Below are 15,095 nucleotides of genomic sequence, written 5' to 3'. Positions count from 1 at the left end.
GAATGCAATTATAAAAGGACAATACTTGGGTACTAAACAGTCAATACCCAGAATACTAACCACATGAAGTGGCCCAATAAGAACAAAACACATGTTACAACTTTAATTTATAAACCCGTAACCAAACACAATACTAACCTCACATCCAAACATCCCTTTTCTTCCTCAACGCTTCCCTCTTCCAGCCTCACTCCTCCTTGCTTCTGTGATGGTCTCAGAGCCGGAAACCTTGTCCTCCCCAACGTTTATGGTAACCTCGTTCCCTCCATCAGTGCCAATCACTTATCCTCCAACCTTTCTTTGTCTACCCCGCCCCAAAATCCTCTTGTTCTTTATCGTGGAAGCCATGACAGCATTCCATTGTCGTCGAACTTCTCTGTCATGGAATTCATGGCAATACAAAAGCCCAAAGTTCCCCAAATAAAAGGGTAATGCTATAAAGACTAAATTTGTAAGCTAAATGTTGGAAACTAAAGGACATGAAAGTTGATTATCGGTTTATTACTTAAGCGTTGATAAATGTGCTCATTCCTATTAGTGATAGTTTGCAAATTTAGTCTCCTTAGCATTACCCTAAATAACAACCTCCTTCGTAATTTTTCTCCTGGGTGAAATTTCCTTCATAATATTAGTAAGATGGATATGTTCTATAATGGGGTGGTGAAACTTTTGGAGTAGAGCTGCCATGGCTTCGGGATAAAGAGGAGAGAGGCGGTTGGTAGAGGTATGGCAGCTATGTTCTTAGTGAGAGATGTTTGGAAACTAGTAAAAGAGAAAAAAAATCGTGTGTTTGGTTAGAAAGATAGTAGGAGTTTGGGGAGAGTTTTATTTGACAGTTGTTTTAAATTCAAAGGTCCACATTAGATGGTTAGAAACTTAGGCCATCTTAAACCGATTCGGCCAGAGGGCCATAGGACCGAAGGCTAGGCCAAATGGCTCATGGGCCCTATCAGGCCACAATTGTACAATTGGGCCAACCGATTGGCTCGAACCAGCCAGCCCCTGGCTGGTCCAGCAATTCAAGCCCAGTGGCTACCTGGCGTCAGCATGATGCCAGCTAGCAATGGCTAGCTGACGCCAGGTAGCCGTTGGATTTGAATTTTTTATTTTTTTTTACAATTTTTTAAAAAAAATAAAAAGTTTAATTTTTTTCCTTCTATAACTACCTAAACCATTAAACAACATTAAATAACATTAAACAATATTAAACAACATTAAATAACATTAAACTTAAACAATATTAAAGAACACAAACTTAAACAACATTAAAGAACACAAACTTAAACAACATTAAAAAAGACATTTAACAACATAAAACTTAAACGCCTACTCCAAGCTTCTTTTGGCCCAAAGATGTGCAACAAGATCCTGTTGTAGGTACTTGTTTATGGCACGTAAACGTATCATCCTATTACACCTCATGTACTCATTTAACGAAATATTACCAGTTCTTGGATAGAATGGCAAATTAGGTCCATCATATATTTTTGCACGAGCCTTCCTTAACCTATTTGGATTATCTTGGTCGTCATCAGATTCTCCATCAATATAGCCATCGCGCTCATCCTCCACAATCATATTGTGTAATATGATGCATGACATCATGATGGCGTTCAATTTACTCGACTCTACCTTCTTGTCGGTTTTTTGATGATCTTCCACTATGCTTGTAGAATACCGAAAACTCTCTCAACATTTTTCGGGTATGCCTTTTGGTGTAAGGTAAACCACCTTTGGGTGTCAACCACAGGGTTTGGACTTGCTTGGACAAGTGTCGCCCACTTTAGGTAAATGCCATTTGCCAAGTAATACCTCATATTGTACTGACGGTTGTTGATGTAGTAGTCAAGTTGTGGTGATTGACCCTCCATCAGGTTATTGAAGAAGGGTGAACACCCAACAACTGTAATGTCATTTTGGAATCCTGGGACTCCAAAGAAAGCAATCTAATGACCTTATCATGCTCGGAAAGCCACAGTCTTCAGCTTTGAGAATGAGCTGATCTAGATTTGCTTGATTTGGTTCACGGAGGTACTCTTCTTTGTAAAGCTAAACAATTGTGTGATAGAATTCAGCAAGATTATGAAGGCATGTAGACTCAGACATACCATATGTATCATCCCGCATCAGCTGGAAAGGCATAGGCCAGCATTCGGAGTGCAATAGTAACATTCTGATAAGCTGAGAAACCAGGGCGGGCTGCTCTATCCAGCTTCTGTCGAAAGTATGGATTGACATGTTGGACATCATGAAGTAAATGCTTAAAGACATGACGCCTCATTCAGAAGCGACGTCTGAAATCCTCTTCTGTGTACACTGAGTTGGGGTTGATGTAGTTGTTCCTCAGATTCTCATGCGCCATCTCTCTATTTCATGGATTGTAAGAGTGACCAGCAACACAGCCACCCCATTGAGGTTGTTCTTCAGTTGGCCCACACGCCATGACCCCATCCATGGTTGCCATATATGATATGTTGCGCCATGCTTCATTTTTTTCATCGGACTCATCATCTTCTCGTCTCATATGCGCCCATTTTTCTTCCAATTCGGAATTGGATGAGGACCCCCAGTTAGAGTCCAAAGAGGATCCAAAGTTGGAATTCATTGCAAACATGAATTGAAAGAGATATTGGAGAGGGCAAAGCAGAATGTGTGTGAATTATAGCCCAATATCCACCCTATTTATGGACATTGGAAGTTGAAGATAAGAAGTGCTACACAGATAAAAATCCTATCTAAAATTCCCACAACCAATTACATCTCGACATATGGCACTCGAAATCCTATTCGAAAAATTATTGAGATTACATATCAACAAGAAATTTGAAGAGTTACTCACATATCGACACGTGTCACTCGAAATCCGAGACGTAAAATTATTGAAATTCCATATCGACAATAAATCTGCAAAGTTGGACACATATCAACATGTGGCACTCGAAATCCGAGACGTAAAATTATAGAGATTCCATATCGACAAGAAATCTGCCAAGTTACTCACATATCGACACGTGTCATTCGAAATCCTATTCGAAAAATTATTGAGATTACATATCGAAAACTTATAGAGGAAGTTTAATTTAAGTAACCATCTTAATTCAATTAAAATAATAAATTATGTTTGAACTATGACCCTTTGGCCCCTCAGTTGAAGATGATTTTTTGTCACAAGGCTATGTTTGGCCTATGGCCCTTTAGCCCCTTGGTTGGAGATGATAAGAAATATGGCATGATATTGTTCATTGAAATATTAATTTATTGGAGAGCTATAAAGCTAAAGAGAGCCATCTGGCCCTCATTCTATTGAAGATGACCTTAGATACTCTCTATTAAGTATCCAAATGTTATCCATTATAAAATAGTAGGATTTACAAGTGAGTGACACGTCCCACCGGCCTCACGTGTTGACCCGTTAATTGAAACTTAAACTTTCTGCTCAATTCAAATTAATAAAAAAAAGCCTCCTTTAATAGAAAGCCTTGCATTGGACTTTTTTTAGCTTTCAGACGGCATTAGCCATAGGTACCAAATCTGTTTCAAAAAAAAAAAAAATAAAATAAAAATAAAAAAAAAAGGTACCAAATCTCTTCATTAACAGCTGTTCGATTCCCCAAACCTCAGTTCAAACCAATCTCAACCTTCCATTTCTCATATTCTCATCAGAACCTACCTACACCGTTAGATCTTCGTTCCTATCAATCTCTTTCAAATCCACGGGCCCCTTCCCAAGAGGGATCCCCATTTAAAAAAAAATGGGAATATCCTCTTGATCGTTAGATTTGACTTTAATGAAATTCTGTGGTTGAGATTAAATCATAGGCCATAGAATCTCAACCACAGAATTTCATTAAAGCCAAATCTAACGGTCAAGAGGGGATCCCCATATTTATATATATATATTTTAAATGGGGATCCCTCTTGGGAAGGGATTCCTTCAAATCCATGCCAAAAGTTGGCCCAGTTATAATTTTGTGAGAGTATATAAGGTGTATAAAGGTTCTACAAGACGTTAAACGCTAATCAGGCTGTGAGCTGCAGACTAGCGTCTAGGCAGGGGCCCATGCGTATTTAAGTAAATTTATCATATATTGTAAAAATAAGTGCATATTTATACTTTAAAAAAAACCACATAATTATATTGTGATGCATAAATTGCAAAATAAACCACATAATTATATTGTGATGCATAAATTGCAAAATAAAATGATGTATAAATTATAAAGTTTAGGACATACTGAAAATATGGGGAACAACTAGTGTTCATCCAAGTATCAACAAATTTCTTACATTTTATTGAAAAATTAAAACGCAAAAATGAAAGTTATCGATTTTTTATCTAAGTGAGAGTTGCAACCTAGGTGGTCTAGATGGTTTCAAGAGGGCTACACGGATGCTTAAGCTGGTCTAGGCGCACTTTTTAATTTTCAAACGTGTATGAACTAATCGGAGCGTAAGTAACGCTAGGCAGAGATTTTTTAAACAGTGACACATATTTTTTTATTAGGTAAACTTTTTTCATAATTTTTAATTCTAGTGTATACTATGCTTCGAATATATTTAAAAACCGATAAATTTAAGGATCGATATATAATCAACCTTTATAGTTTACCACTTGTTACAATTTCAGTACCTTCAGCTAACGTTACCAAATTTTTTTGACAGGATTAGCACCAAGTGAGAGTCATTTACACATCTAAAACTCAATGTACACACACTGACACACATACCTCTCATTTGCTTATTAGGTTAATAAAATTTAATGAAATTATACTATTTGGAAAAATTGTTAAGCTACAAATATAAATTATGAAATAAGATTGCAATGGTGGATTGACTTGATAATTAAGATTTCTTCTTCAATTGTTCATATTCAATCCTTTATATAATGAAGCTTAAAATAATAATATTGCATTTTATTAGAAAATTAAAAAATAAAACTACTAGAAGGAATAAAAATATAAAATCATAAACTAGTCAATTAATTAATTAATTGAAATATTGAATAAGAAGCCGTTCAAGGAATGACAAATAAATCTCAACCGTCCATTGGGTCCGTACGATGTATAACTTGCTCGACCTTTAAGGTCCCAGGCAAATCGTATATAATGGGGGTGAAAGTGGACCCCAATTTGTTGCATTTTCTGGTCAATTTTTTCAGTGCTTCGATCGTCATCCAACGCAATTCGTATCGTCGTATTACAACACACACAGTGTTTTGCTCCCAACTCTCTCTCTCTCTCTCTCTCTCTAACTTTCACCCTAAGTTTTCCTCTTGCGAAAACGATAGCTTTCAAAGCTTTTGTTTTTCTATTGGCTCTGAGGAGAAGCTGATTGGGTGAGTTCTTAATCTCTTGATTTCTACGGTTTTAAATCTGTTTACTTTGTTGGTTTGCTCTATTGATTGCTGAAGAAATTTGGGTTTGTTTTTTGTTTGTATTATTGTTGAGATTTTACTGCTGATTGAGATGTTATTGCAAAATCTTAAGCTTTTCTGGGTTCTGTTTGATTGTTGGTAGTTTATTGGTTTGATCATGGATATGCATGTAGCAGTTGTGTTGTTTTTCTTTTGACAAGACGATATTCTAAACTACTTTAATCTAAGGGGGATGTGAGTTCGAACTGATTCATTATCTTTGGTATGTATAGTAAAGGTCATATGAAATTTTGATTTGTTATAGTGAAGATTAACTTTTTTGGGTTAAGTTTACTTAATTTCTTGGATTTTTTCCCTAGGCATGTGAGGTAAAAGGTTTAACTGTTAAGAATATTTAGCTCTCCACGTTATTGTTGATCCTTCAATTTTTTTATAGGAGTTACTTGTTTATTAGCAATGATCTAGTTTAAAATTGCAAAAGCAGGCGGGCTGGTTTAAGGTCGTTATCGTCTTCGTGATATTTTATTTAGACATACTGGGAATGCGTAAGCACACGTTGTTTGGTTAACAGGTTTGTCACTTCATAATGTTGTTAGGATAATTAAAGTCTGCAGGCCTTGCTGATATCACCACAATTTTAATTTTAACATAGTTAACAATAAACATACTTGACCTTAGCAAAGTCTTAAATTATGATTACTTGGGGCATGCATCATTTTCATAAGTTTTCTTATTCTAATTTATTATATGCTTAGATATCTAATCAATTGTGCATACCCTCTACTATATATTGTCCAGTTCTGTAAAAAAGTCAACTGCTTTATTATATTAAGGATTTGAGTTAAAAATCCTTAGCTTTGCCTTGCAATCGGGAGTGCTATACTTAATTTAGGGAAACTATTTCATGCTGGGATTCAGTTTAGTTTTGGCAGCTGAACATTCTCGTGCAAATTATAGTCGGGGTTAAAGCATGTCAAAGCTTTGAAGGTTTTTTTAAACTTTATTAGTTGCTTTTTCGCAGGTATTACTATTCCCTGAACTTCTGAGGGATTCCATCATTGCTCTTGGAAGCATCTTGAGCATTCTAATTCCACATATGCATTTTTAAGGAGATGGCTTCCAGTGAGTATGATTCAGATATTGTTCAGTGGGGTCTTCGTCTTCTTGATGGGGATCCAGTTTATAATTCTTCATACTACTACGGCAGTGACATGATACAACAAGATGCTAATGATATCTACCATGATGAGTATATCAGGAGTCATTATGATACAGAATCAAACAATGTAGAAAATGATGAAATCATTGCACATACTCTTCAAGAAGAATTTGCACGACTATCTGTAACAGAAGCCTATGAATACTCGCATGCAGAAGAAGCACAGCCACAAGCTTCGTTTCATGCAGATGTGTGGCATGGTCAATCTACAAGAAATTTTTGCTCAGGCATCTGAAAATTTGCTGTTTGCACCTTCTTTTTATAGAAGTTAAATTAACCTATATCATTTAATTATCTTGATAGGCATTTTTTGTGCACCATGCAGACCATGATTACAGGCAGGAAGAAGCTGCTATTGTGGTGCCTTCTAGCTTATGTTATAGCCCTGATGATCATTTGGAGCTAACTGATGAATGTTCTCTTGATGGGGAAGTAGGCTGGGGCTGGAATCCTGTTCCTGTAAGTTTATGTTGTTCAAAGTTCATTTCTCACATTGTTTAGTGTTTTCACCATGTTGCAACCTCAAATGTTTTGTCATGTTTTTGTTATTAAACAGTGTGAAGGAGTTGTCATAATTGACTTTTGAAAATTTATTAGCACATTGTATAATACACATTAGGTAATAATCTGATGTTGAGACTAGGAATGTAGATTGGAAACTCAAATAGAGTTGTCAATGGGATTTTGATTATTCATGTGAATTCCCACCCTCCCCCCTCTTAAAATAATTTAAAATCCACAGTTTACAAATTTGTGACTAGTGTATTTGTATTTGGATTGCTACACATGACATGATTTGCATTGTCAGGCATTAACTTTGTTCCCTTTATATGGTCTAGCACATTCCTAGAATCAATGGAGAAATTCCTTCAATAGATGAAGCGACTTCAGACCATCAAAGGCTAGTTGACAGGTACGACCTGCCCATTTCCTTTCTAGGAGTGAAGTAACATCAGTCTGTAATTCAATAATTTGCCTAGCTAGCTGACTCCATCTTTACGTGTTTTTTGACTTGGGGTCTGATATTGGATTTGGGTTTGTAAAAGTATTTCTTACCTTTTTCATTTAGGCTTCAATTATATGGCTTCGTTGAACATAAGGTAGCAGGAGATGGCAACTGCCAGGTTAGTCCTTTTGTAGCTATGTCTTGTTTCTGTTGTTGATGACTAGATATTGATGTATCAGTTTTCTATTTATGACTGGATATTGATAGTAGAATTTTTCAAATTAGACATGTTAATCTCATGCTTTGCTTTATTTTTCCAGTTCCATGCTTTATCAGACCAATTGTATCAATCACCTGACAGCCACGAGTATGTGAGAAAGCAAGTTGTAAATCAGGTTTGCTCTCCTGGAAATACCTATTTGTTATACTGAACTTTATCACCATGAAGTTTTGTGTATTATCAACTATCTTCCATGGATTCTGGTTTATCCTTCTGATGGTTTACTACCATCAGCTTAAGTCTCATCCGGAGATTTACGAGGGATATGTTCCTATGGCATATGAAGACTATTTGGAGAAGATGTCCAAGTATGACTCAAACTCATAGTTTTTCTTGTTTTCCTGTCAATTAATTTTGGCCTTAATTAATACTTATCAATCTGAATGAAACCAGGGATGGTGAGTGGGGTGACCATGTCTCATTACAGGCAGCTGCTGATTTGGTATGAAAGATCTTTTACATTGAAGCTGCACATCTGGATTTTTCCAACATTTGGACAGTAATTTATATAGTAGCTGATACTTGTGTGAATAATTTGTTGCAGTACGGAGTGAAAATTTTTGTCCTGACTTCTTATAAGGATAACTGTTGCATAGAGATTCTTCCTAATATTCAAACTTCAAAACAAGGTAAGCTTGTTAAGCTCTTGGTTTTTGTTGTGGGTAGAGACAATCGATTGTTTTAAGTATTTAATTATCTGTATGCTGAAATTTGACTACAGTTTCCATATTCTACATGTTGCTGTCCTTTTCTTTCATTTCACTTCTCTTATGATGAACAAATTTATCACCTAATTATATTTTCTTCTATTACAATCTCCTGGTTCAATGTTAGTCTCATCATTGTACTAATTAAAAATAGATTTCATAGAACTTTGCTTAATGGTTAAGCTATTAGTTGTGATATCCTAAATATTAGTTTGTCGTCCTCCATTAAGCTTTACAGATGCTATTATGTCTTGTGCAGTTATTTATTTGAGTTTCTGGGCAGAGGTGCATTACAACTCAATTTATCCTCAAGGAGGTAACTTTTTCTCTCTTATGCTCATATGTAGAGTACAAAGTGTTATGGAGTAAAACAAAACCTGGCATTGGGATAACTCGTTCAGCCGAATGCAACCAGTTCGAGCAATAATGTTGCATCATTACCCAACAGTTTTTGAATGATAATACTTAGTCTCTTTTTCTTTTGGGATCTGTGTGTATAATACCAACTGTGCGATGGGGAGTGAGAAATTAAAACACAACGCGGTAATAGCTCTTTATCTGTCCAAAAAGGCTCTTTGGTTGTCTGACAGTAGTGCCTGCATGCATGCCTTGGGTTTTACATATCTCTGTAAAAGTAATGCATGACTTACAGTTTTGGTTTTATTTCAGGCACAACCTCATATGAGAACAGAAAAAAGAAAAAATGGTGGATATTTGGGAATAAACATTAGGAATGTTTGGATGGCATTTATGGCATTCAGCACATGTCTCCCTCATATTGTTGATGCTGCTGCTGTTTAAATCCTGTAGTCCTTGGTTCAGGACCTCACATACTTATATTTTTGCTCTTCCAATGTCCATCCAGGCTGAATTATCTCATTGTAAGAGCAAGTTAGTTTCTTTGCCCATTTTTTTTTCCTTTTCCAAATTTACTATAATTATGGTTGCTTGCTTGTGTGATTTTTGTTGTCGCATGCTAGTACCGTACAATATTTTTGGGGCAAACCAGTTACAATACAATAATGAATTTATACATTTCGGAAAACAAATTTAAAATGGTTTTGTTGAATCTTTGTGAGCTTTTTGCTTATTGTTTTCTTCACCAGCAACTTGGTTGGTCCGTTAGATTTGGAGTGTACAATGATATGTTAAATACCTGAAATAAATTATCTCTGGAAAAGGAAAAGAATAAAAGATACTCGAAATGAATGTCAGTGTCAAGGAAAATATTCTGTGCTTTAAATGAACACAAGTAAAATGTACGCTTCACGGCATATGCAATAATCGTGCATAATTGGCAGGTATCATGAAATGGAAAGCAGGATTATATTGCGGAAAAATGCGATGCTGTCTATAGACATATAGAGAGATGGAGAGGAGTTACTTGAGTATCTAGAAGATGGTTAAGTTCAGGATTTTTGTTGGACATTGTGGTGGGAAATAAGGTTTTGATAAGCTTCAGTCATTTATCTTGTACCGTTGATCTGTTTTATGTTATACCCGTGAAACTGGTTGATGAATAACTTTTCTTTGTATGGATTATTTTCTGAATGTTTTTCTTACCATAGCAGAAGTGGGATTTATTGGAATTCAGTCTATTGCCAATGTCAGGTTTACGATATTTTGTATACTGAGACTGCTTATTCATAATCATACTGTTTTTATACTGTTTCACCACTTAGTTTCCCTGTTTTTGAACGTAAGATTAATGCGACAATCTTTAATGAATTGCAACAAATGTATGTGTTTAGTTCTTACCTTCACGGGTTGCAGTTTCATGCAAGGTGTTGTATAAGCGCGTGTATTTGCACGAATATGACGAATTTGCAGCAGGTGGGTTCCAAGTTCCAACTGAAAAGGAAAAAGTTCTGGCCAGTATCTGCGTCGATATGACAAACTATGCAGCCGGTGAGTTTTTCAACTAAAATGGACAACTCCGCCATTGTTTAGGTCATTTTTTCGTGAGTACTCAATTTATGTGCTTCTTTGCTATTGGTCAAACATAAGATTGAATGCAGAGTTTGCTTCTGGTGCAGATTAGTAGTTAGAAACACAAGCTTAGAAGATATATCGACTCTTTGCTTCTTGTTCTTTGGCAGACGGCGACACTTAATCATGGGTATCATTGTTTCTTAGTCATATTGAAGTATTTATACATTTCCATGAGTAATGATGCAGTAGTATTAGCAACATCAGAAGAATATGAACTTTTGTTTTTCTGCTTTTCGTTTCAATATGTTTTGTTTCGTCATTGAAATGATTTGATCGAACAGAACGGTTGGTGAACACAATTTTCTTGAGATTGAAGATGACAATAGGATCGGAGGATCCAACTCCGACCATGGACCCTCCTCCATAAGTAGTCGAGTGTCCAGAGCTGCCGTGGCCAGATTACCTCTGCCCGAGTTCCTTCTCGTTTTGATACCTGTCCTTGTGGTTAATAACTAACATAACGCCGTTAATTTTATAGAAGTTGAAAAAGAAATCACGTGCTAATAAGTACTAGAAAAGCAAAAAACGCAGCAGCTTTCAACCAACCCCTTTGATTCCGCTTCTTGCTATAACAGAAAGACTTGTCGGATTACAGCTCCACCACCCACCCCAACTTCATCGGCCGCTCTACCTACTCTGCCAGCCGTGACCCTGCACCAGATTGGGATTTGAAGTTGATGGGGGGTGGCTTTGGTGTTTCATGAACCAAATTTCGGGGATGTTGTGGATGGCTAGGACCGCGATGAGGACGCAGCGGATGATGCTGGCTCGGAGGAGCAATCCCGTTATCATATTAATAAACTTAATTTTTCTTAATTTATTATCAGAAACTTGTAAGACTCAACCCAAATCATGTTAGCATGCCATCTAGATCACTATCAATACAGAAGTAAAGAGACTTTCTTGGAGCAGTCATTATCAAGTCTTCTACTCACTCAGATGGTGATAGAACCCTTAACTTAAAACCTTTTCTTTGTGAGCAGGGAGCCTCTTTATAAGTATAACCTTGGCCAACTTCCATCTATCGTGGAGCGTTGGTTCATTACAGTTATTTGCAGTTTCAGATTGCAAGTTGTTCCTGATCACAATCACCACATATTCCTTCGATTATAGGAAGCAGTTTTACACGTTTACAACTCCACCAGTTTGTACAATTGGCAACTGCATTTCCTCCTTGTACAATTTAGTTTGGTCCAATTAGGTTTATTACAAAACTTAGTATGTGTCCGTTTATAACTACGGTTATAGAAAAGCCTTTCTCATTTGGGATGCAGATATTTGATCCTCGTTATCATATGCGATGCGACTGCGTGATTCTTATGGATTTTTGTGTTGGATTTTGGAAATTGAAATTTGAGATTCAAAGGTATTATGTGTTTGAGACGGTCGATGAGAAATTGGAGAGAGAGAGAGAGAGAGAGAGATAAGTGAGCTTTGCCTATGCAGGGAAGACGATAACCGGTGATCATGTGGCTGCGTCTTAGGTGTTAAGCTTAAGGACATGTGTCAAAAGGAGAAGGATGTCACATGCTGGGCAAAGGTAATCTAGGCACAGCAGATCCGAACTCGAAGTAGTCAAAGTACATTAAATTCAATCCAATTGAATATTTACCCAATATTTAATCCAAAAGACATCCTCATTCACGGAAAGAGATTCTCTCTAGATCCCTTCCACCTAATCTTCCTCATCAAACAATCCGGACCATTGAAATTTGATCCAATAGCTAAAGTTATTATAACTTTTAGAGTGAGTCTGTGTTTTTAGTCATTGGATCAAATTTCAAGGGTCCGGATTGTTTGATGAGGAGGATTAGGTGGAAGGGATTTGGAGATGATCCATTTCCCTCATTCTCAATGAGGATCCTCACATCATGTCCGTTCATCATACATCGTGCGGTCATAAATCATTTTAAATACTTTTATTTTAAATTAAATATGAATAGTACTTGATGAAAACTGACCGCACGATATACAATAAACATATACGACCTAAGGATCTGGTAAGGATCCCCATAAAGAGAATCCGATAGGATCCTCTGGCTCATTTTATTCCTTTTTAGTTGAACATGTACAGTTTAATATATAGATTACTACTAAATTTCTAATTAAGTGCACAACCATTCATGAACAACAACATAAATTAAATACCAAAAAAAAAAAAAAAAAAAAAAAAAAAAGAGACTTATCTAAACCCCAAAAAACACTAACACAACCCCCCTCCACACCTACACACACCCATATCGGCTAAATTGTCTCTCCCCACCACCTCCATTATACATAGGGATGGGCAATGGTTATGCCGGGCAGGTAACCACGCTTATTTACTTATAACCGTTTAAGTTCTTGTCCGCATAACCGTTTAACTGTTGGGTATTTGCATAAACGGGTATACTCATATCTACAACCATTTATAAATGTTTAATCATACCCATAACCGCATACTCATTTAACCATAATCGCATACCCATTTAACCATAACCGTTACTCGTTTACCCGTTTACTCTCTTTTTTTACCCGTTTACTCTCTTTTTTTTACCCGTTTACCTATTTTTTTTTTTTTTTAACAACTTGAAAATTAAAAAAGAAATTTGTCATAATTTTCTTTTTTCTAACAATTAAACTCCGTTATAAGTGCATTTAACATGCATTTTCGTATTAACAGTGATATTATTTATGAATATATGTGATGTCTCCCAATTATTTGAAAGTCAATCTATTACAAGAATCATGCATGGTTGTAGGTTAATTAATATGCATCTATATATATAACTGTGCATTAGTTTGGTAATAAGCTAACTTGATAAATATATGGATTTTTATTTAGAAAAATATGTAAATCAATCCAGGTCAAATATTTATTGAAAACTCAGGGCCAATTAAATTAATATATATAGGGTAAAGTACAAAAAACTACCTCAACTATTAGGGTCACGACAGTTTCATACCTCATCTTTTAAAATTGACAATGTCATACCGCATCTTACGAATTTGTGACAATGTCATACCTCTGTCAATTTTTCTGTTAAGTGCTGGCGTGGCAAGAGATGGGGACCACTTTTTATTAAAACATTATTAAAAACTAAAATTTTTTATTAATATTTTTTAAATATTAAAATAATAAATAAAAGTAAAAAAAAAAAAAAACAAAAACCTTAGTCATCTCTTCCCTCCCCCTCTCTCTCTCTCTCCCCATCTTCATCTGCTTAATCTTTAACCAAGAAAAAAAAAAACCCAGAAGAAGGAAGAAGAAGAAGGAAGAAGGAGAAGAACTAAAAAAATTGAAATTGGTGCGGTTTCCATTTTTTTTTTTTTTTGGGTTGCAATTTTCATTTTTTTTTAGGTAAAATACAAAAAACTACCTCAACTATTGAGGTCACAACAGTTTCATACGTCATCTTTTAAAATTGATAATGTCATACCGCATCTTATGAATTTGTGACAATGTCATACCTCCGTCAAATTTTCTGTTAAGTGCTAACGTGGCAAGAGATGGGGACCACTTTCTATTTAAATATTATTAAAACTAAATATTTTTTAATATTTTTTAATATTAAAATAATAAATAAAAGTAAAAAAAAAAAAAAAAAAAAACCCTTAGTCGTCCCTTCCCTCCCCCTCTCTCTCTCCCCATCTTCATCTGCTTAATCTTTAACACACAAAAAAAAAAAAAAAAATTTGAAAACCCAACCCCCCCTCCCCCAGGAGAAGGAGGAAGAACAGAAGAAGAAGAAGAAGAAGAAGAAGAAGGAAGAAGAGGAGGAGGAAAAAAAAAAAATTGAAAACCCAACCCCACCCGCCCCCCTCCCGCAGGAGAAGGAGGAAGAACCGAAGAAGAAGGAGGAAAAAAAAAAAAATGGAAACCACACCAATTTCAATTTTTTTTGTTCTTCTCCTTCTTCCTCCTTCTTCTTCCTTCTTCTGGGTGTCTATATATATATATATATATATATATATATATATTTTTTTTTTTGGGTTAAAGATTAAGCAAATGAAGATGGGGAGAGAGAGAGAAAGAGAGAGAGAGAGAGAAGGGGGGGGGGAGGGAAGGGACGACTAAGGTTTTTTTTTTTTTTTTTCTACTTTTATTTATTATTTTAATATTTAAAAAATATTAAAATTTTTTTAGTTTTTAATAATATTTTAATAGAAAGTGGTCCCCATCTCTTGCCACGTCAGCACTTAACAGAAAAACTAATAGAAAAATTAACGGAGGTATGACATTGTCACAAATTCGTAAGATGGGGTATGACATTGTCAATTTTAAAAGATGAGGTATGAAATTGTCGTGATCCCAATAGTTAAGGTAATTTTTTGTACTTTACCCATATATATAAGTACGCATTAGCAGGCAATAACATGCTTTTAAAGGCTCAAGGTAATCATTATCTTGAATATTAGATGATTCAAAGCTCCAAAATACTAAAAAATAAAACTTTCGAACACTCTAATGTTTTAGCACATTCAATCACATATATTAAACGTAGCGCCATTTATATCAACTATATATATATATATGTGGCCTGTTTATAACCAATTATGTCTTGAGATACTAAACTTAGTTAGAAATTAATGTTTTT

At 35.5% G+C, this 15,095-nt stretch overlaps 1 protein-coding gene across 7 annotated transcripts; it reads left to right on the top strand.

The window, feature by feature from the left end:
* Positions 1 to 5,162: 5,162 nt before the first annotated feature.
* LOC125472246 (OVARIAN TUMOR DOMAIN-containing deubiquitinating enzyme 12-like) lies at positions 5,163 to 10,826 on the top strand. 7 transcript variants are annotated; one of them, XM_048573449.1, is made up of 14 exons: positions 5,163 to 5,335; positions 6,396 to 6,820; positions 6,919 to 7,052; positions 7,433 to 7,506; positions 7,663 to 7,717; positions 7,860 to 7,934; positions 8,054 to 8,127; positions 8,213 to 8,261; positions 8,364 to 8,448; positions 8,786 to 8,842; positions 9,196 to 9,407; positions 9,828 to 9,971; positions 10,300 to 10,434; positions 10,563 to 10,826. In XM_048573449.1, the coding sequence occupies exons 2-11, from the start codon at positions 6,487 to 6,489 to the stop codon at positions 9,255 to 9,257; spliced, it is 999 nt and encodes a 332-aa protein (XP_048429406.1). In that variant the 5' UTR covers positions 5,163 to 5,335; positions 6,396 to 6,486; the 3' UTR covers positions 9,258 to 9,407; positions 9,828 to 9,971; positions 10,300 to 10,434; positions 10,563 to 10,826. The 7 variants fall into 7 exon arrangements, with proteins under 7 accessions (XP_048429406.1, XP_048429405.1, XP_048429411.1 ...); XM_048573448.1 differs by having other exon boundaries at positions 9,196 to 9,417; XM_048573452.1 differs by lacking the exon at positions 5,163 to 5,335 and adding an exon at positions 5,363 to 5,945 and having other exon boundaries at positions 9,196 to 9,417.
* The last annotated feature ends 4,269 nt before the right edge of the window (positions 10,827 to 15,095 follow it).

This window comes from the organism of the source record quoted next, unplaced genomic scaffold (genome assembly GCF_019419815.1).
Source record: "Pyrus x bretschneideri cultivar Hongxiangsu unplaced genomic scaffold, Pyrus_bretschneideri_v1 Contig68, whole genome shotgun sequence".
NCBI classification, from domain to species: domain Eukaryota; kingdom Viridiplantae; phylum Streptophyta; class Magnoliopsida; order Rosales; family Rosaceae; genus Pyrus; species Pyrus x bretschneideri.
This window is presented reverse-complemented; position numbering and strand designations above follow the sequence as displayed.

Bases quoted from the DNA above. Each gene is read 5' to 3' on its own strand.
- LOC125472246 (XM_048573454.1), top strand. From the start codon at position 6,487: ATGGCTTCCAGTGAGTATGATTCAGATATTGTTCAGTGGGGTCTTCGT. The intron at 8,262-8,363 runs GTATGAAAGATC...AATTTGTTGCAG, and splicing joins TACAGGCAGCTGCTGATTTG to TACGGAGTGAAAATTTTTGT. The intron at 8,843-9,195 runs GTAACTTTTTCT...GTTTTATTTCAG, and splicing joins CTCAATTTATCCTCAAGGAG to GCACAACCTCATATGAGAAC.